This window comes from Mustela erminea, chromosome 15, assembly GCF_009829155.1.
Source record: "Mustela erminea isolate mMusErm1 chromosome 15, mMusErm1.Pri, whole genome shotgun sequence".
NCBI lineage: Eukaryota > Metazoa > Chordata > Mammalia > Carnivora > Mustelidae > Mustela > Mustela erminea.
Genome location: NC_045628.1, coordinates 71,908,833 through 71,929,050, shown reverse-complemented (window position 1 = coordinate 71,929,050; position 20,218 = coordinate 71,908,833). Strand labels below are relative to the sequence as shown.

The 20,218-nt window shown below is 40.7% G+C and overlaps 1 protein-coding gene across 5 annotated transcripts in view; it reads right to left on the bottom strand.

Moving 5' to 3' along the window:
- STARD13 (StAR related lipid transfer domain containing 13) overlaps nt 1-20,218 on the bottom strand; it is a 251,988-nt gene that overhangs the window by 31,593 nt on the left and 200,177 nt on the right. For all 5 annotated transcript variants that reach the window (XM_032315227.1, XM_032315228.1, XM_032315230.1 and 2 more), the window contains exon 4: nt 5,057-5,120. In XM_032315227.1, the coding sequence (XP_032171118.1) occupies nt 5,057-5,089 (33 nt within the window). In that variant the 5' untranslated portion in view covers nt 5,090-5,120. The remainder of the gene's footprint in view (nt 1-5,056; nt 5,121-20,218) is intronic.

Sequence of the window (20,218 nt, the reverse complement as noted above, 5' to 3'; positions counted from 1 at the left end):
ACGTTCTTCCCCATGAATATAGTGTTGTTGGCAATGCAGCCTAAATCAGGGAACAAACAGGAAACTTGCTGTCATGAATACTCACAGTCTTAGCATTTGATCAAAGTGTGTGAATAGGCATTTAATATGGGAAACTGCTATTTCAAAGTAAACTTTTTGTTTGGTTACAACAGCTGAACAACAAAAAGGTGATGAGTGTAATCACAATTCTTATCACTTGCCTATACATACACTTTCAATAAAATTGTGAGCAGTTTCTGTAACTCTTTTCTATTTCCCATTATATTTGGCTTGATTATATTCACCAGAATGCAACTTTTGTGTTTGTTGAGTCTAATAATACAACAGTGAGGTTTATATTTTCTATAACTTTTTTCATTTCATATTTCTAATAATTCACTTGTACTGAATTTTACAAAACTCGTAAGTGGCAGACTGGAAATTAAAACTAAAACAAACAGAACCCCAAGTCACTCACTGTAGACAGTTTGAGAAACTTTGTTCCAGATTGAGCAGAAGTCAGAAAACTGTCTGTAAAGGGTCACAGATATTAGGCTTCTGGGGCACGAAGTTTCTGCCACACCTACTCAACTCTGCTGTTATAGCCAGAAGAATGAGTGGGCTTTGTTCTAATACAGCTTTCACTTTCTTTACAAAAACAGGAACAGTGGTTTGCCAACCCCCAATCTAGAGGATAGAGCTGAAGGGTTGCCGTATGAAAAGCGAAATCTCTATTTCGGTGCTTCTTCAGAGGAGAGAGCTAGAACCCAACTGACTAAAGTTTAGATCAAATAGCTTATTATCTGGAAGACTTCTAATAATTAGAAAGAAAATCAACTGCCTTGCAATGCAGTGAGCTCATCATGTCTGGAGGCTTACAGGCAGAGGCTGAGTGACCTATGAGCGATGCCCTCAGAAGTAACTTCTGTAGTGGATGAGAGGCTAGAAGAGATGACAGAACATCCCTTCCAACTCATAGATCCTCCTGTTCTAGGATACTTCTATGCAATTTTCTTCAATTCAAGACTGTAATACTTTCCAGCTAAGTGAATACTGGAACAAAATGTCATTTTTCTCTCATTTGACCCTGCTGTTTGGAGCTGTAGAGTGGGGTCTAATCTGGTGGGAGAGACGGGGGCCTGTGTGACAGGCGGGGAGTGGGTGAAGTGGAACAGAGACCCGGCCCCTGGGCAACAGCTGCAGCTCCTCTGAAACGCTGGCGGGCGCCCAGGCCAGGAGAGGCCGGCTGCAAGGTGGCAATTAGTCATGGTTTCTGTGTCGCTTTCCTCCTTTGGTCGTGATTTCAGAGAGCTTTATTAAAACTATAACTTTAACCAGAACCTTTTGAAGTCCCTCTTTCTCTCTTGGGAAATCTTCAGGAAGAGTCTTATGTGTGTACGTGTCCTCCTCCTTTCTCATTTAACAAATACTCTCATTGGACTCTTCGGCCTCTGACTGACTTTGAAGAGAAGTCATACCACATAAACAGTCACCGTAACTGGGGGATGTTACAGTCATCACGAAGCAAGGATGAATTGTGTGGTTAATAATGGAGAGGAAACACTTTTCTGAAAACAAGTAGGTCTGCCTGTGCTTTGGAGCTTTGGAGTTTTCAATTTAGAGGGAGCGCCGATATTTATTTTTTTCTAAAAAATGAGAACATTCTTAGTGAAATTATATATTCCTCAGAGACAAATGCCAACTAGACATGGCAAAAGAATTTTTTTCCCGGTGGAATTTGGCCATATCTTGACACTAGAAACAGGACCTCACCCAAGTCCACAGCTGCAAGAGGTAGCGAATGCATAGTTACATAGAAGTTTAGAATATATCTTCCACGAGAATTAACTGGAGCTGAGTGGCTGAGTCCACCTGTTCAGAAGCTGGAATGTACTACTTGCAGAGCTGTTGGTGGGGTGCCAGTTGCTGGAATGCTTTTTGGCTGGGTTTTAGTAAGCTTTCCAGTGAGGTGTGTGGCCAAGATTGAGAATGATCTTCTCTACCTGACTCTCCCAGAGACAGGGAAGGTTACCGTGAATCTCTGAAGAAACACTTTTCTCTTGTGCAAGGAAAAAATCTTATGGTACTATCTTGAGCGGGGGAGGCTAGAGTGACTTCATTTTTCTTGGGGCTTTACAAATAGCATTTGATCCACAAGAAAAGTACGTGCCTGACTAGGAGGCTTCACCATCCTTCTCTATTTGTGGGCTTGTTTTTTTCTCTCTTGGGTGAACCCACCAAACTCTTTGGAATTTAAAAAAAAAAAAAATCAAACAAGAAGGAAATGCAAAGCTAAGCAATGAGATTCACTGTAAGAGATCCAGAGATAGTTTTCCACGAAGGCATTAAATAAATCGTAGCCTTCTATACAGATGGCAAGAAACATCTCTCTTCTAAAAACAAGAGAAACATATAACCGTATGTATGGCTGGGGAAACTCTGTCTCAGGCCAAGCTTCCGGAGCTCACTCAGACTCCAGCACAGTTCTGAATTCTTTGAAAGGCAAGGAGGGGCAGTTTGGTGCCCGAATATCTGGGGTCAAACCCTGCCTATTTCTGCCTGACTGAGTGAGTCTGTCACTTTGGCCCCTGCGTCTGTGACACGGAGCCCATGATGAGGAACAGGGCTGACATACGCTCCGTGCGAGTGATTGCTGCTCACCACACAGTGAAGCCACCACACACAGCCCTTGCAGAGGCCTCCAAGGGAGAAAGAAGGACTGTGACTCTGGACAGTTGGGCGATTTGGGGATGACCTTCTGTAGAATTACAGATGAGAGCTGAGGATTATATTTTTATTTCTTGGATTGCCTAAAATGGGGATGTACCTAGAGGAAATGCTACCACTGGTCTTTTCTTTTTTTTTTTTTTCTTCCAAAGACACTAATTCCAGAATGATTGCAGCGTCACAGGCTGCTTTCTTCAAGTTTCACTTTCTATATTTGAAAATCACTTGGCCTATTCCTAGCTTGTATTTATTTTTCGTGTTTTTTTGTTTTTTGGTTTTTTTGCAGTAAAATAAAGGATGAGCCTATGATTTGTGAAAGGGGCAGATGACAGGAAAGCATGCCTCTACACAGGGTCTCCTGCATAATTCCTTCGACCACAGCCCCCGATGTGGGTCATTACTGAGATCCATGGGGCGGTGGAGACCACATGTTGAAATTATTTATTTGAAAATTCAGGCCATGTCTTCTCAATTTACAACGTGAAAAGCAGTATTTTATTCGGGTACATGCATTTGTGAGGCATCTAGCTAAGCCAGGGCTGTCTGGGCGTGCGCCACTACATCCAACATCAGGAAGAAATTAAGAATGTCAGAAAGACTGGAGTGACCAATTTACAGAGGAGCTTTTGTGAAGGTAACACATAAAAAGCCCAGCCAATGGCATCTGGGCCCATTTCACATCTCACAGCTTCTGAAAAACTGGTGATTGGGTGAGAGTCCCATCATTCCACTTGGCTGAAGACAAATCATGTCATTAATTTTTGTCTTCCGTAATACAGTGTAGCTACAGATCTGGATAGGAAGCCGTATAGACCAGCCACGCTTTAGATGCACAGGAGTGGCTGTGTCGGTTTTAATAAGAACCATGTGTTACAACCAAAACAACATCTGACCCTCCTGCTTCCAGTAGTATGTCTGCTTCTCAAGGGGTCTATTCAGCCACGCAGCTATTGGGACATTTATTCCCACATTTTTAATTTGTATTCAGCCTAGACAAATTGCTCATATTTTAATATTCCTTTGGATATTGTTTTTTGCTCTTTTACCTCATTAGCTTAAATCTTTTGGTTTCTAACTCAAACCCTAAATTATTTCTAAGGTGAGGTCAACCAAAATTCATTCGCTTTCTTTTTTTTCCCCCTTTGAGCGCTATTTTAGAACAGAAATTCAAGTTAAGGTTATTTTTAAAGATTAGGTTACTCCGGAGTGACTAAAAATCCATTGGATTTAATGATTTCTCTGTGTAGACCAGGATAAAGAGAGCACTTTGTTTAACTCAAAGATGTTTTCTCTGCTTCCTCAAAATATACTGAGGCTTGACTTCTTACAAACTGGAGATGTGAAATGAAAAAAAGTAGGAATGATCTTAATTCTGAATTTCCCAAAAGGATCAGTTCAGTGAGAGAGCGAGGTCCTTCGGCACGGTGGTGGCCATGAGGAGTGTGGGTTTTGGAGTGAGGCATGCCTGAGTCTGAAACCCAGCTTTGCCACTCGCTGAAAGATCGTGAACAAATGACAACCTGGTCAAGTTTTACTTTCCTTCCCCCAGGAAACATAGGATCCCTACCTCGGTGGGTTAAATGAGATCCTGCATGGTACGTACGTAACGTAGCTCCTAGAAAACAGTAAGAGCTCAATCAAGTCCAGCTCTATTTTAGAACTGAAATCTCCAGGCTCATTCGTACAGTCCTAGAACAGGTAGGAGCATAGTGACTCGTAAAGCAGAATGACATTCCTTGTGACCAGAGAAAAGCGCACAGGAGGAGGAAGGGTGAGGAGGAGGCAGGTTCAGGACCTTGTCACCACATTCCCTGACATGCCCTCAACCATTATGGAATGATCCTGCCCAAGGATGAGCACATCTTCAAGCATACGTGGAAATGAAATGCCATTGAAAAGGACGAAATGGAAGACATTTGGCATCGACCTAAGGGTTCTTCTCTGCATTCTCTTCATCTACGAATCACTGTGGAGTATTTGATTCTGATATGGAGTGGGTATTTACAACTAACGAAACATCTAAAATATGACCAAAAAGACGACATGTCATATCTTTATGCAAACCCTCTGATCAAAACAACAGCAAAACAAAAAAACAAACAAAACAAAACAAAACAAAACAAAAACTATAGCAAAACAAATGGTGAAATGATTGGATCCTGGCCCAAGTTTCCAATGGACTTATTATAGATGATGGTTATGATATTTGGAGAACAAACAGATCGTCAGGCATTTCAGAATTTCGCTTGGGTTTACAATGCCCTTAATCTATGACCGTGAGCTTCTTTTGTTAATACAGCCATGATCATAGCAAGGTAGAGACACCTACCTTTTTCTTTTGGAAGTTCACATCAAGTTTCATTGAGGCACACTTGTTCAATGTATTTAGTCGTCTAAAAAGAAAGAAAAAGGTGATGATTGCTACTACAAATAAACCTAAATTTTCTTTTCAGCTTGATAATTCTCATTTATTGCCAACAAAGTCAAAAGTGCGGAAATAAGAAGTTATGTCCCAAGAAAGTACTGCACCCATCCAGATGTGCTACAGAAATGCTCCCGTTGGTGCTCCAGACCCCGGACTTGAGAAGACTCTGCCGTGGAGCCTACCAATCCCTGCCCAGTCCCTAATCTAAACCCAGTCTTTCCCTGGCTTCCCTTTCCACCATTGTTGGAACCTATGAACAGTCCTTTTAGCCCTGTTCTCATCAGCCCCTCCATTCATTTGCCGCCTCGACCATGCTAGTCCCCAAATTCGTATCAACTCAGCCATCTGTCTTCCCCCCTGCTCGTGGGCTGGTGGGTATAAATGGAAAAATAACTCGGTGCTGAATTATAGTGCTATAGACTAAATTGGGTCCCCACCAAAATTCATATGTTGCAACCCTAACCCCATGTGACTGTATGTGGAGTAAGAAATAACTGAGGTTAAATGAGGTCACAGGAAAGAGCCCTGATCCAACAGAATTGGTTCCTTATCAGGGGAGACACTAGGGGGCTTGCTCTCTCTCAATCTGCTATGTGAGAACAACAGTGAGAAGGTGGCTGTCTGCTAGTCAGAAAGAGAGTGCTTACCAGGAACTAAGCCCTGCTGGCACCTTGATCTTGGACTTTCCAGCCTCCAGAACTGTGAGGAAATAAATGTCTATTGTTTAAGACACCCAGCCTGTGGTATTTTGTTATGGCAGCCCGTGCTGACGAATAAATACATTTTGATTTTCAGCCTCAGCTGGGCTCCGAAAATTGCTACCCAGCATTCCTTTCATTTTTTCCCTCTGGTTGGCTCCCAATTTCAGATTGTGAAAAATATCCCAGTCGCACACAGAGGACTTAGCCGCTGCTGCCGATGAGAAAGTACAGCTGAGTATAAGCCCTTGGACGTGGATTCTTGTATTAATCCTCTCCTTCATCACACACACAAACAGGATGTTTCTCTTCTTTTTCAAAACTAACCCTTTATTTAACCTTGTTATTGATTTCAACATCTACCACTTCATCTGGGACCATGATACCTCAGCAGCTTCTCTCAACTGCTTTCTTCTCTTTAAGAGGATCCCTGTCCTGAAGAAATTGACTAATCAATTAGTTAGCTACCTAAATAACCAAGATCACACTAACTATTAATTCTCCCTTAACCCTAAGTTTTTCTTCAAGCAACCATACTACCAACCTCAATATTCCCCTCCCCTACTCAGTTTGCTGAGAACCATCTCAATTTTCATTCATTCACTCTTCAATCCATTATAATCCAATTTCATGAAATGCTATTTGTAAATACCTTGACTGTTTTGTTTTATCTCATTACTTTTTAAACATCATACAGATTGAATGCATAAGGTTTAAAGAGTCAAATAATACCCTCCTGTCCTTTTCCATTTACCCCCTCTTTGGAGGCAACTCTTTCACTTATTTCTTTTGTTGGTGTTAATGCTCTTACTTCTTTTTTTATTTTTAAAAGATCTTATTTATTTATTTGCCAGAGAGAGAGAGAGCGAGCACAAGCGGGGGAGAGGCAGGCAGAAGGAGAGGGAGAAGCCGGCTCCCCACTGAGCAGGTAGCCCGATGTAGGGCTCGATCTCAGGAGCCTGGGATCATGACCCGAGTCGAAGGCAGACTCTTAACAGAATAAGCCACCCAGGTGTCCCATGCTGCTACTTCTTAATTTTTCAGGTCAAATAATTATTTTTAGACTTTGTTCTATGAACAGTGAAGATTTGTTTTTTACTACCTATTCCCATCCGTCACCTTCCCCACAGACATTCATACCCCTTATCTATTATTATAGTTATGTCATAATTTCATAACTTTCTGATAAATCAATATTCAGTGTTTATTACATTTACTATTGACCATGTAAATGTTGTTCACACATATATCATACTCTGATGACTTCGTCTTCCATTCTCAACTTTTCATTATCCCAGGAGTTAATATGCATCCAGTTTGTTTCCTTAGTTTTCAATGTATTTTTTCCTAAATTAAAACTCAAATACCTCCTCAGCTATCTCTAGCTCCCTAAGTGCATTAATCTATTAATATCTATTAATCTAATTTTTTTGTAATGTCTTTCTCAGAGCCTTCTGACCTGTTCTACTTGGGGTTTGCTGCCCTTATTATAATTTTATTTTATTTTATTATCATGGACTGATCAGATTTCTCAGCACTCGAATTCTCAGATTCTCCTGGAGGATGTTTTCTAATATTCTGGAGCTGAATTACAAAAGAGGCCAAGAACCTCAATATTGGGAATGTAAATACCAAGTTGAGTGTCCCCTCCTTCAACTATGCCTGGTGTCTCCCAACATAGGGAACTTCTGTTTTAATCTCTCCAGAGAATAATCTTCTTGTCTTGTGCTGATGGTGGAAAAGAAGTCTCCTGGATATAAATTGGGGGAGTAAATTGAGGGTTCTAGCTACTTTAAAACAGAATTTCAAACAACCCTCTTCTTTTTAACCTACCTTAAACATCATTCCCCATTTGGAGCTTTTTAGGATTACTGTGGTAGAGACTGAGTTAGTTTATGACTTACTTCAGTGACCACTTAGCTTTCATTTCTTGGGCTTGCCAAGTTCCCTACTACATTATTTCTGTCTCTCTGCTTTGAAAATTTTGTAGTGGTGGTGTCTCTCCTTGGTTTCGTGAAGTTATGTCTCTCTACATCAGTGAAAATTTAGAAAGCAAGAAAAGTCAGATGTTCAGTCTCCCATCTTTGACCAATGACTTTTTCTTGCATCGGCTTTAAATTTTCAGCTCAATGAGCTTTGACAATTTTAACTACTTTCAAACAAAGTAAAGAACATTTTTTTCCCATGAGAACGTTTTCTTGTGCTCCTTTACCGTCAGTTCTCTTCACTACCACATCCCCTCTCATGACTTCTGTCGCCCATAGACTGATTTTGCTAGTTCTTGGTTATCATAAAAATGGAATCACATGGTATGTACTTTTGTGTGTCTGGCTTTTTTTCGGTCAACACAATTTTTTGAAATTGATCCATTTTACTGAGTATTGCAGTAATCATTCCTTATAATCGCTGAGCAGTTTTCCATGGTATGAAGATATGCAACTGGTTTTGCATACTCTTTTGCTGATGGACATGGTCAAAACTGGCTGTTTCCAGTTTTGGCCAATGGCTTTTTGTTCATCAAATTCCATAACCTTTTTTTTAGCAAAGACCTATCTGTAGCAATGGACACTAATTACCACTCTCTACTCCTTGAAACTCTTCTCTTTGGCATTCAAGATCATGAATTCTCTCATCTCTTGAAACACTGTCTCCTTCCTGTCACCAAGTAGTGCTTGCCCTTAACTACTAATATTTTTTAGAAATTAGATATCTTATCCCATCTTAAAATAAATTAGACTCTGATGATGCCCAATCCTCTTTCTCTAGTGCAGACACTTCACTTGAGCCCCATAGTTACATTTCTAAATACTCAAAAACGTTACCCCTTTTTGTGGGGCTCTGCTGGCCCTTTAAACTCAACTTTCAAAACTGATCTCATTATGTTCTCTTCAAAACCTGCTTCTGCTACTTCACGTCTTATCTTGATTAAGAGTATCACCAAGTAGGCCACCCACACTGGAAAATGGAGTCATCTTGACACTTTTTAAAAAGATCTGTGTTCATTTGATCACCAAATCCCGTCAATTATACTTCCTTGATATTTTTGAAGTCTTGCCTTTTCTTTGGTCCTACTTTGGTGCTTTCTCAACTTTTACCTAAAGTCAGGCAATAGCCTCTTAATTGGTTTCACTACCACTTCAAATGCTTCAATTAAAATCAGTTCTATTTCTCAACTTTTTCTCATGTCATTCATTTATTTAAAAATATTTGATGATTCCCCTCATTTTCAGCCATCTCCAATTTACCCACTGACTACACATTCATTAGTGTCAAATATAATAAGCAACCCTGGATTAGAAACTGAGCATTTAGTCTGAAGCTATCTTTAGCATGGAATTGGCCTTTGCTCTTATAACTGACAGCCTATCTCTTTGTCCAGTTCCACACGTGTTAACATCACTGCCTAAGAGCTAAAAGTGGTATGTGAGGTACCTTTTATATATACATTTTCACTTGGGTATATAATGAGATATATAAGAGCTTAAATAAACATATGATATGTAAGAGTTTAAGTAAGTCCATGTTGCTCATTTGGCAGCTCTGTAGCAGGTTTGTTTAGATAAAGATTGCCTATTATTTATAAAATTTACTTTTCTAATAAACTTGTTCTTCCATTATGCTTTGGAAGCACACAAACAAACCTTTTTATTATATGTAAAAGTTTTTGATCTACTACATATACCAAAGCCATCAAAGGGCTCATCCTTTATATATCACATGCCTGAATATGCTTTATACTTTCTGACACAAACAGGAAGCTAATTCATCATTTTTTAAAGCTAGAGACTCAAACTAGATTTGACCATGTAGATTTAGGTCCTTTTATCTCCCCTCAACTCAGACATTTGCTGGCACCTTAAGAATAGCTTCTCTATTTGGAGAAAATATTTGCAAACCTTCATCTCATAAAGGACTTGTATCCAAAATAAAGAACTCCTTAATAAATTCCATAATGAGTCAAACAATCTGATTTTTAAAATGTGCAAAATATTTGAACATACAGTTCTAAAAGAAGATATTCAAGTGGCAAATAAGCACATGAAAAGATGCTTAACATCAGTAATCAGGGAAGAAATGCAAATTAAAATAATAAGACACCACTACATACACTGGAATGTCTAAATTAAAAACACCGACAATACTAAGTTTTAGCGAAAACATGGAATCACTGAAACTTCCAAAGGATCCAACCTCTTTGGAAAATAATTTGGCAATTTTATAAAATTAAAATATTTTCTTAGCATTGACCTAGCAACTCTACTCTTATTTATATCCAAGATAAAATAAATCATACATCCATACAAAGATCTGTACTTAAATGTTCATAGCAGATTTGTTCAGAAAATAACCAAAAAGTGGAAATAACCCAAAGGTCCCTTAATAGAAATAAAAATTGTGGCACATACCTATAAGGAAATATTCAACAATCCAAAGGCACTGACTACTCATACATGCAACAAAATGGATGAGTCTTAGAGGCATTATGTTAAGTGAAAGAAGCCAAATGCAAAGAGCATTACTATAAAATTCCATTTATACAAAATTTTAGAGAAGGTAGGCCTGTAGTGACAGAAAACAGTTCAGTGGTTAGTGGTTGCCAAATGCCAGCAATAAAGAACTTTTTGAGATAATGGAAATGTTCTATATCATGATTGTGGTGATAGTTACACAACTTTATATCTTTAACAAAATTCATCAAGTTGTATATTTTAAGTTGCTCATTTTTGTTGAATGTATTTTATACTCTAATAAAGCTGAGTAAAAAACACTGTAAGTGAGTGACATCAGTGGGAATGGTGGAATAAAAATCTCTAACACTCTGGGACTCTATAAAAGCAAGAATAATATTGGCAGTGATTATAAAAATCAACTTTTGAAGAACTTTGAAAATTAATAAAGGCTTGAAATAATCCAAGTACTGTTTACTTAAGGAAAAAATTATTGAATCTATGTAAGAACAGTGAGATTTGAGGCATCTGAACTTGTCCTATTCTCATGTTTCTTTTCTCAATTTTGCAGAAGCTTTGAAAAACAACAGCATCACAATCAGAGTAGCTGTGAAAACTGACAGCCTAGAAGCCCCTGGAGAGGGCAGAATGGGTTTGGCTCCCCAAAAGCTCCATTATTAAAGGACTATCATTATCTGAGCTGTCTGGCAATTCCCTGAATGCTCCCATTCATAGGGCTTATCTTCATTTAACGTGACTTTGAGCTCATCACTGAGAATAGTTTTTTTCCTAGTATGTTTGTCAAAAACAATCAGTGGCAATTATTTAATATCACATCTGCCTGAAATGGAGATAACATTTGGGCCAAATAAGATATGAACCAAAAGAAATGAAAAGAATAGCTGCAGGAATGAGATGTCCATAGGAGACTTAGAAAAGTTCTAACATATTCTTAGAAATCTAGAGGTCAAGCACATATGCAGAACTGTGTGCATACCTGGAAAAGGTATGAAAAGGTCCTAATTTCTCGCCTCTGTCTGGTATTGGTGATCTGCACAAGCAGGAAATAAAAGCTAAGGCAGAGTTATCAACTTCCTGCTGGAACACTGAAACCATAGCCAAATATGAACAAAGAGCCTTTGGCAAAGCTGGGAAAAGTACTGGTTCAAGGCACTTAAGGAAATCTCTGTCATTTGCGGACCCTCTACTCTAAAAAGGGACTTCAGTGGTAATATACTGCAAAGGATTCAGACTTTAAACAATTAGCTGAGGAAAGTTACTAAATAATTGCAACAAAAACAAACCTTGAGGAGAGGTGGGGTCTGATTTTGAGAGTTGCTATGTTACAATGTTTAAAATGTCCAATATGAAGTGAAAAATTACAAGACAACAAACTGAGTCTGAACTTCAGATGGAGAGGCAAAAGACACAGAATAGCCAACATAATACTAGAGTATAGAAAGGAAGCTGGAGGACTAATACTACCCAACTTCAAGACTTACTATAAAGCTAAAGTAATCAGGACAGTATGGTATCAGTAAAAGAATAGACAGTATATCAATGAAATAAAATAGAGAGCCCAGAAATAGGCCCATACAGTGTGGTCAACTGATCTCTGATGAAGGAACAAATGTTATACAATAGAGAACTGATAGTCTTTCATCAAACTGTGTTAAACAACTGAACATCTACACAGCCAAAACAAAACAAAACAAAAACCAAAAAACCATCTAGACATTGACTTTATACCCTTCACAAAAATTAACTGAAAATCAATCACAGACCTAAATGTAAACACGAAATTATAAAACTCCTAGAAGATAACATGGAAGGAAATCTAAATGACCTTAGGTTTGGTGGTAACTTTTTAGATGCAACACTAAAGGTATGATCTTTAAATAAATAGCTGATAAACTGAACTTCATTAAAATTAAAAACTTCTCTCTGTGAAACAATGTCAAGTGTGTGAAAAGAAAAGCTATAGATTTGGGGAAAATATTTGCAAAAAATATATCTGAAAAAGGAATATTAGCAAATATATACAAAGAACTCTTAAAACTTAATAAGAAAACAAACAATCCATTTAAAAAATAGGCAAACAGTCTGAACAGACACTTCAACAAAGACACACAGATGACAAGTAAGCATATAAAAGGATGCTTACTATCATACCGCATTATAGAATTGCACACTAAAATAGCCATGAGATAAACATGGTACACCTATTAGAATGACAAAATTCTAAAACACTGACCACACCAAATGCTAACAAGAATGTGGACCAACATGAATGCTCATTCTCTGCTGTTGGGAATGCAAAATGGGACAGTACTTTGAGGACAGTTTGGTAGTTTCTTACTGCCAAACAAACTCTTACCATAGAACTATGCCATCACACTCATTGGCATATATCCAAATGAATTGAAAACTTATGTATACATTAAAAAAAAAACCTGCACAGGAATGTTTCTAGCAGCTTTATTCACAACTGCAAAAACTTGGAAACAACCAGATGTCCTTTAGTAGATGAATGGATAAATTAATTGTAGTACTTTCAGATAATGGAATATTATCCAGCACTAAGAAGAATTGAGCCATCAAGCCATGAAAAGACAAATCATGAAGTGAAGAAGCCAGTCTGAGAGGGCTACATACCGTGTGATTCCAACTATAGGACAATCTGGAAAAGGGAAAACTATGGAGACATTAAAAAGATCAGTGGTTTTCAGGAGGTAGGAGGGAGGGAAGGCTGAACAGTCAGGGCACAAAGGATTTTCAGGCTGTGCAATTATTTTGTATGGTACTATAATGGTGAATACAAATCATTACACATTTATCAAACCCAGAGAATGGGTAAGACTAAGTAAAACCTAACGCAAATTATGGACTTTGGGGATGATGATGTGTTGGTGTAGGGTCAGGAACAGCCGTGTCCCACTCTGTGTGATATGCTGCTAGTGGAGGAGGCTATGTATGGTACAGGGGTCTAGAGGAACTCCCTGTATTTCTTGTTCAATTTTTCTGTGAACTAAATGAGCTCTTTAAAAAGTCTATTTTAAAAATCACTTTATTTATCCAACTTTGAAATTACTGATGTAAAGTGATCTGCATTTCTTTTGCTCTCCATCTACTTGCCCATTAAGTTCTCAATCCTATCTACAAACCATCATCATCGAAGACACTGCAGAAATTCTGGGTACAATTTCAAGTATCATACACACAACCGTTCAACTCCTCCTTCTAAAATGTGTATGTGGGGGCATCTGGGTGGCTCAGTGGGTTAAGCCTCTGCCTTTGGCTCAGGTCATGATCTCAGGGTCCTGGGATCGAGCCCCACATCGGGCTCCCTGCTCAGTGGAGAGCCTGCTTCCTTCTCTCTCTCTCTCTCTCTGCCTGCCTCTCTGCTTATTTGTGATCTCTGTCAAATAAATAAATAAAATCTTTAAAAAAAATAAAATGTGTATGTGTATCAGAGCCACAGTTTGTACATTTTAAATATCTTACAATTTTATTTGTCAAATATGCCTCAATAACACTGGAGAAAAAAATGAGCTGATTTGCTAAGATGGAAAAAAAAAAAAAAAAAAAAACCCACAAAGAGAGAAGATACTCTCTATGGTGGCCCGAAGCTAGATAGACAGTTCAGTGTGGTGTAGCACCAGCCTGTGACTTATCTTGCACAAGGTAAAATAAACAATGGCTAGACTCCACAAGAATACAAAACAGATGAAACATACATCCCAGAGAGATGTAAATGCCTCTTTAAAGACTGGCTGCCTCAGGTAAAAGAACGTCACATAACAGAAGTATTCAGAGCACTTTAGCAAAACCCCTGTAAAATTCTGCTATGAATGAAGTCAATCTGCATTCAGGACAAGTGTTTAGCATTGGTATTTGTTTACCTCTAACTTACTGTGAAATAATAGAAAATCCTTCAGATGATCTGAGTTGGCCTAGTACAGGTTTCCTGAAAAACTAGTCCTGCATGAATAATAATTTTGATTGTGAAACTTATTTTATTTGCTGCATGAACAGTATGTCCTCCACTGGATTAGAGTTTGTTTTGAGGCCGAAACCATAATTTATTCTTCTAATCCATGGTAGGCCTAGCAGGAAAGTTCATACATGGTAGTTTCAGTAGGTTTTTCTTTCTTAACAGAACATGTTTGGTTTATATAGGTCCAATCAGTGATTGATTTTTAAGTAGTCACAATAGACTTTGTACAGTCAGAGTAACAGAATTATTCTCCCCCACTGAATATGACAGGCTAAGGACTGCATCTTATTTGCATCCCTAATGTCTAGCACAGGCACTGGCTAAAGTGAATCCTCTCAGTAAATGTTTGCTAAAGAAACTTAAGAGCTTGGCAGACTCTGGGGACAATTTGGTCTGATGAAAAGAATTTTCGGATGAAGAGACTAAGGATCTGAGAGGACCACCTGCTCGAGGGAGCCACACATTACTTAGCGGTGGAGCTAGGACTTCTTCCTGCCAGTGATTTCTCTGCTCCTGCCTACCCAAGAAGAATTGCAGTGGGGCCTGGAAAATGAGAGCATAGTCCTGTTGCTAACACAGGCTCTTCAATAAATGGCAGTTTATATTACCCCCTCTCCTTTTTCTCCACGGAAAGAGAAAATCCAGTACACATGATGAAGACTGTCCACTCTGCACTTTGAGCACACTGGATTTCTGTGCTAACATAAGCAAAGCACTTTCATCTTTTTAGAAGAAATGTCACAACCATATTGCTGCCAGAACCTGTTCATTTCTACAGTTGTCTTCAGAATCCTTAAGGAGGGGCTAATCCATTAGTAAGGGGAAACAGAAATCTCATTTTAAGAGTAAAACCTGGGGTTCTAATGGGAAAGTCAATAAGAAGAAAAGAAGTCAAGGCTTGTCCATCCAACGGTGAACCATGTACCAGGAAGAAGGGGAGGTGCAGGGAATGCAGAGGTGACCAGGACGTGGGATCTGCCCTTGTGGACCTCACAGTCCTGCGTGCGATGTAAACATGACACAGAGAAGAAGGAGCAACTCACTTCCTGGGTGCAGAAGGACAAAACCTTCCAAAGGAGAGATGATTTGAGCAAGCCTGTGAAAGACTAAGAGAAATCTGCTGCCTAGGCTAAATTACAGGCAAAGCAAACAGGTATTAGATAGCATGCTTTAGTCTGAATGTTGCAAGTCTGTGAGTGGGAGTAACTGCAGAGAAAGGTAGGGTCTAGATCACGAAGGACCGAAATGAATATGTCCAGAGCAATCTGGGCGAGGGGAAGCTACTGAAGGATCTTAGGAGAGTAACGTAACTTGATTTCACAAACGTAAGGGGTGGCAGGATGGAGAATGAGCTGAAGAACAGTTAGGGCGTGTTCACGGTAGTGTGGGTGAGAAACGGCAAGGAGAAGACGGGAGTGAGAGCAGACGAAGCTTTTGGTTTTTGATGTGTAAGCTGTGGGAGGACAGAGAGGGCGACTCCCAGATTTCAGGCTTTGTCATTGTGCCACTGAACCCAGAAGCAGTTGCTTAGGGAAGTTGGTAGAGAGCTGGGAGCGAGAAAATAAACAGCTCATGTTTGCAGGTATTAAATTTTAGCGTCCATTAGGTCATGACTTGGGAACGGTGGGCGGAGAGACGATATACACAGAAGATGCAGAGTAATTGAGCCAACCATCCAGAGAGAATTCAGAACCCTGGAAACTCCAGTGTGTTAGGCACCGGCCGGAGAGGAGGAACCAGGCTCGGGTAGGTAAGACGGCAACGGAACTAGCTGTAGGCAGAATCCAAGAAGCCACAGAACGAGCATTACGGAAAAGAGGGAGGAGATGGTTAGTTGTACCAAATATTTATGGAAAAGGAAGTGCTATCCAACTTAAAATGTGCCTTTTGGATTAAGCAGTTAACCAGGGCCGTTTCAGAAAAGAAGAGAACATTTTCTTCACATGTAGAAGCAATAATATAACTCATGGACTGACAGGTTATTTTCTTCCAGCTTCCAGTTCAATTTAACCCACATTTACTGAATTCCCGCTCAGCACAAGGCCGCGAGACACCCATGCTATACCACCGTGTAAGATACAGTCCTTACTATGGAGCATCTAGAAGCTGGTAGAATGCATCGATCCCCAGCTAACCAGAACCGGGGTGGGGCGGGGGTCAGTGTCAAATCGTGGGGTGCCCAGACTGCTCTGAGGACACAGGAGGAGACCGTGAGAGAGACAGTGCGCAGAAGGGCAGGATTCAGGGGTCACGCAGAAGAACCAGGAAAAGGCACAGTGGCGTGCTTGCTGGGAGAGCTGGGATCTGTGAACAGCGCATGTGCTGGGAGTGTCTGAGGGTGACCGGAGGGTGGTCTGGGCCGAGCATCCAAGAGGATTCTTCCGCTTCCACAGTGATGCAGGCCTGCCTGGCAGACAGAGAAGGCCCTCTCTCTGTGGACCAAGCAACAAAACCCTTCCCTTCCTCACATTTTAGATTCCAATTTTACAGTTCAACTACCGGACTTAGACCAGTCCTGAGGTCTCCCATGCTGATTTCATGGCCAGTTTCCCGTGATATTTCTCACATTCCTGCCAAAACCACGAGAAGAGCAACAAGCAAAGCTACACATTCATCCCCAGCGTGGGATTCGGATTAAAGCCCGAAGCCTGAACTCTTCACCCTCCCCTCAAGTGTTAGGGGGTGAAGGGATCTAGCCTTGCCTGCTAAGGAGTGTTCTGGGTGTGGCTCTCAAAGACCTTCAGAAACAAAGTCAGGGAGATGCAGGAGATTCCTCCTGACCCAGGGATCAAAGGCAAGGGGGGCAGGAGCTCCTCCTCTGCAGACGGGAGTGCAGGGCCTGGGAAAGTTCTCCAGGCTGCCCCCGGGAGTTTACAAAGTAGACTCTGCAGAGCAGGGTGGAGAGCTATGCCTGTCTGACAGCTCCGGTGTGTAACTCAGCAAGGGGGGCAGGGTGGGCTTTCAGATCACAGGCTACCCAGCCACAGGGTTTATGGCATCTGGTGGCGGTAGGGGGGGGGGAGTGTAGTCAGAAGTCCCCAGGTGGGTATCCCTGAGCCACCGTTGAGTCCATGAAAGCCTGCTGAGCTTTTCACTCAAGCTGTTCTCCAACCAGCAGGTTACACTGCTGCAGAAAGGCTGACCTCTCTTCCGGACCAGAATCCCACAAGCAACTGTGCCTGGATATTAGCTGGAGTGTGGGAGGAAAACTGTGAGGCACAGACAGATCTAGCTATAGGAAGAAAATGAAGCATGTGTATGTTATGGAGGGAGAGAATGTGGGTGTACAATGGTAGGATTTGTAAAATAATTTTTTGATTGAGATATAATTCACATGTCACATTGTGTTTGTTCTAGGTGTGCCACCTCATGATTTGATGTCTGTGTATATTGCAACATGAGCACCACCTTAAGTCTAGTCTGTATCCACAGCCACACCTTGTTACTTTGTTTTTCTTGCAATGGGAACTTTTTAAGATTTAGTCTCTTAGCAATTTTCAAATATGCCATACAGTATCATTGAGTCTTGTCACCAGGTTGTACACTACATCCCCAGAAAAATAATTTCGGTTCTAATAATCAAAAAATAATTATAGGTTCTCAAAACCAAGGTTTCAAGGAAGAGCATAAGGCCCCTGGAAAATCAATAAGCTTCAGCAGCCACAATGGCCCAACAATAAAGAACTTAAAGGAGCAGGTTTTTCTTGGACTTGTTTAGTTTGCAGGATTTCAGATGTATTTCAAATTCACATACACCTGGCATTGAAAAAACCAGATGGGGTGTCCTCAGCGTTTAACCGTTCAAAGCAACTGCATCTAATCCAGACAATTTCTCTAGTGAGAACCAGTCCAAGCTGAAGCAAGGGTCACAACCAGAGAGTTCTCTGAGAGGTTCAAAGGTGAAAAGCAAAGCACAAACAGGCCAGGGTTACTGGAAGGCTAGAGAGCACTCCCTTGGGCCCTGAGGTTCTCTCTGGGCTCCTTCCCTGCCTGCTTCCTGGATACGGGCCGCTACCATTCAGTTGTGGTCCTCTTCCATGCTCGTACTGTCCCTGAGTGACCTCACACATTCTCAGGACCTTTGTACCCGTATGTGTGCATGACTCTGCATCTCTGTCTCCAGCTGAGGTCTCTGGCGACCTGCACACCTGCCTCACACTGGACATCTCTCCGGGTCCCAGTCCCCCAGGCACCTCAACCCATCACACCTTCCCCTGCTCAGGGGACCCAGGCCAGACTCCAGAGCTGCCCCTGCCTCAGAAAGGGGCCTCACCACCCCCAGCTGCTCAGACCAAGAGGAGTCCGGTCACCCTTACGTCTGAATTACAGCAATACTAACAACACCTCTTATTTATAGGGCCCTGTGAGGATGAAATGACACCAATGTAAAGAGCTTAGTGTGCTACGAAGCAATGGTGAGTTCTCACTAAATGTTAGCCACTGTTATCTATTATTTATCTGGCAAAGGAAGGCATTTTTAAAAACGTTGCTAATGTTTTTAATAATGCACTACAAAACATCTAATATAGATCTAATATATATGTAATTAAAAACATAAACCCTCAATTTGCTGTTCTATTTTGTAGTTTCTTGTGTATTCTTCCTCAAAGTTTATACACATAGAGGTCATTTTGAGTAGCTTGTTGGAAAAGGTGACATAACAGGTCATTTTAAAATACAAAGACCAATGTTTTTCGTGTGTGTGTGCATGTGTGTGTGTGAAAAGTCCCTACCTCTCACCCTGCCTTGTCTGTACCTGTACCCTAAAGCTGTCCTATACCATATAGGCTACATTGTGGTAAGGTTCATAGTGGAGGTGGGGGTAGGGATAAAGATGTCTTTCCTGCACATTAACTTAGTTAAAAAAAACCCCAAATCTAAAAGTTCAAAAGAGGCACATCAAAATTTTATGTGTTCTTGTCTGGATAATCCCTACTGGCCCGTTAGGGTCATCTTTCCAAGAAGCCCTCTCTGAAACCCCTTCCCCTGCATCTGTACTTCTAGTGATATCATTCTTCCAAGTAAATCATCATTTTCTCATCTCTCAGCCCTGGCATGACTGACATTTGAGGCCAAACAATTCCTGGTTGTGGGGATGCCTGGCACTTTAGGAGGTTTGGCGACATCCCGGACCTCCAGCCACTAGATGCTGGTAGCATGGCCCACCTGTGATGAGAAAAAGATGTCCCTGGATGTTGAGAGGAGGACAAAATTCCTCCCCTTCCAGATTGAGGCCACCGCATTAGACTGAGACCACCAGGTGAGGATTCTGGCTTATTGTTCTCTGCAGCAGAGACGCCTGAAGAGACAGCCTGGGTGAACCAAGCTGACTGAAGGAGTGAACTAGAAGGGGCTGCTACTCTTCTGGCAGTAAATCAGATCTAACAGCTTCACAAAAGAACCATGTGCTTTCAACTCTTACTTTAATTATTAGTATTTTTAAATATGGAGTTCCATGAAGAATAAGGTGGAAATGCAACCATAGTCTCTATTCTTGGGACTTATAAGTCAAACTCAGGAACTCGCAGGGCAACCTAGACATCTTTGGAAAACTCATCCTCAAAGGAAGAAATGGAAAGCACTCCAAATTGCATTTCACAAGAAGACCTAAGCTTTCTCTGGAAGCTTCAGAAGCAGCCTGTCTGGCTTTGAATCCTAGCAATGCCTTTCAGTAGCTGTAAGTGGGCCAATTATTTTATACCTCTGCGCCTCAGTTTTATTATCTGTAAAATAGGAGTCACATTAGTTAGAGCTTACTTTATAGGGTTGTTATAAGAAGTAAACAACTAAGTATTTGTGGAATGCTTAGAGTGGTGCTCGGTAGATAACGAGTACTTTGTGTTTTAAAAAATAAAATCACCACTTACTAGGATCTCTCTATATTTTTTTAATAGCTCATAATTTTAAAGTTGGAAGTGACCAT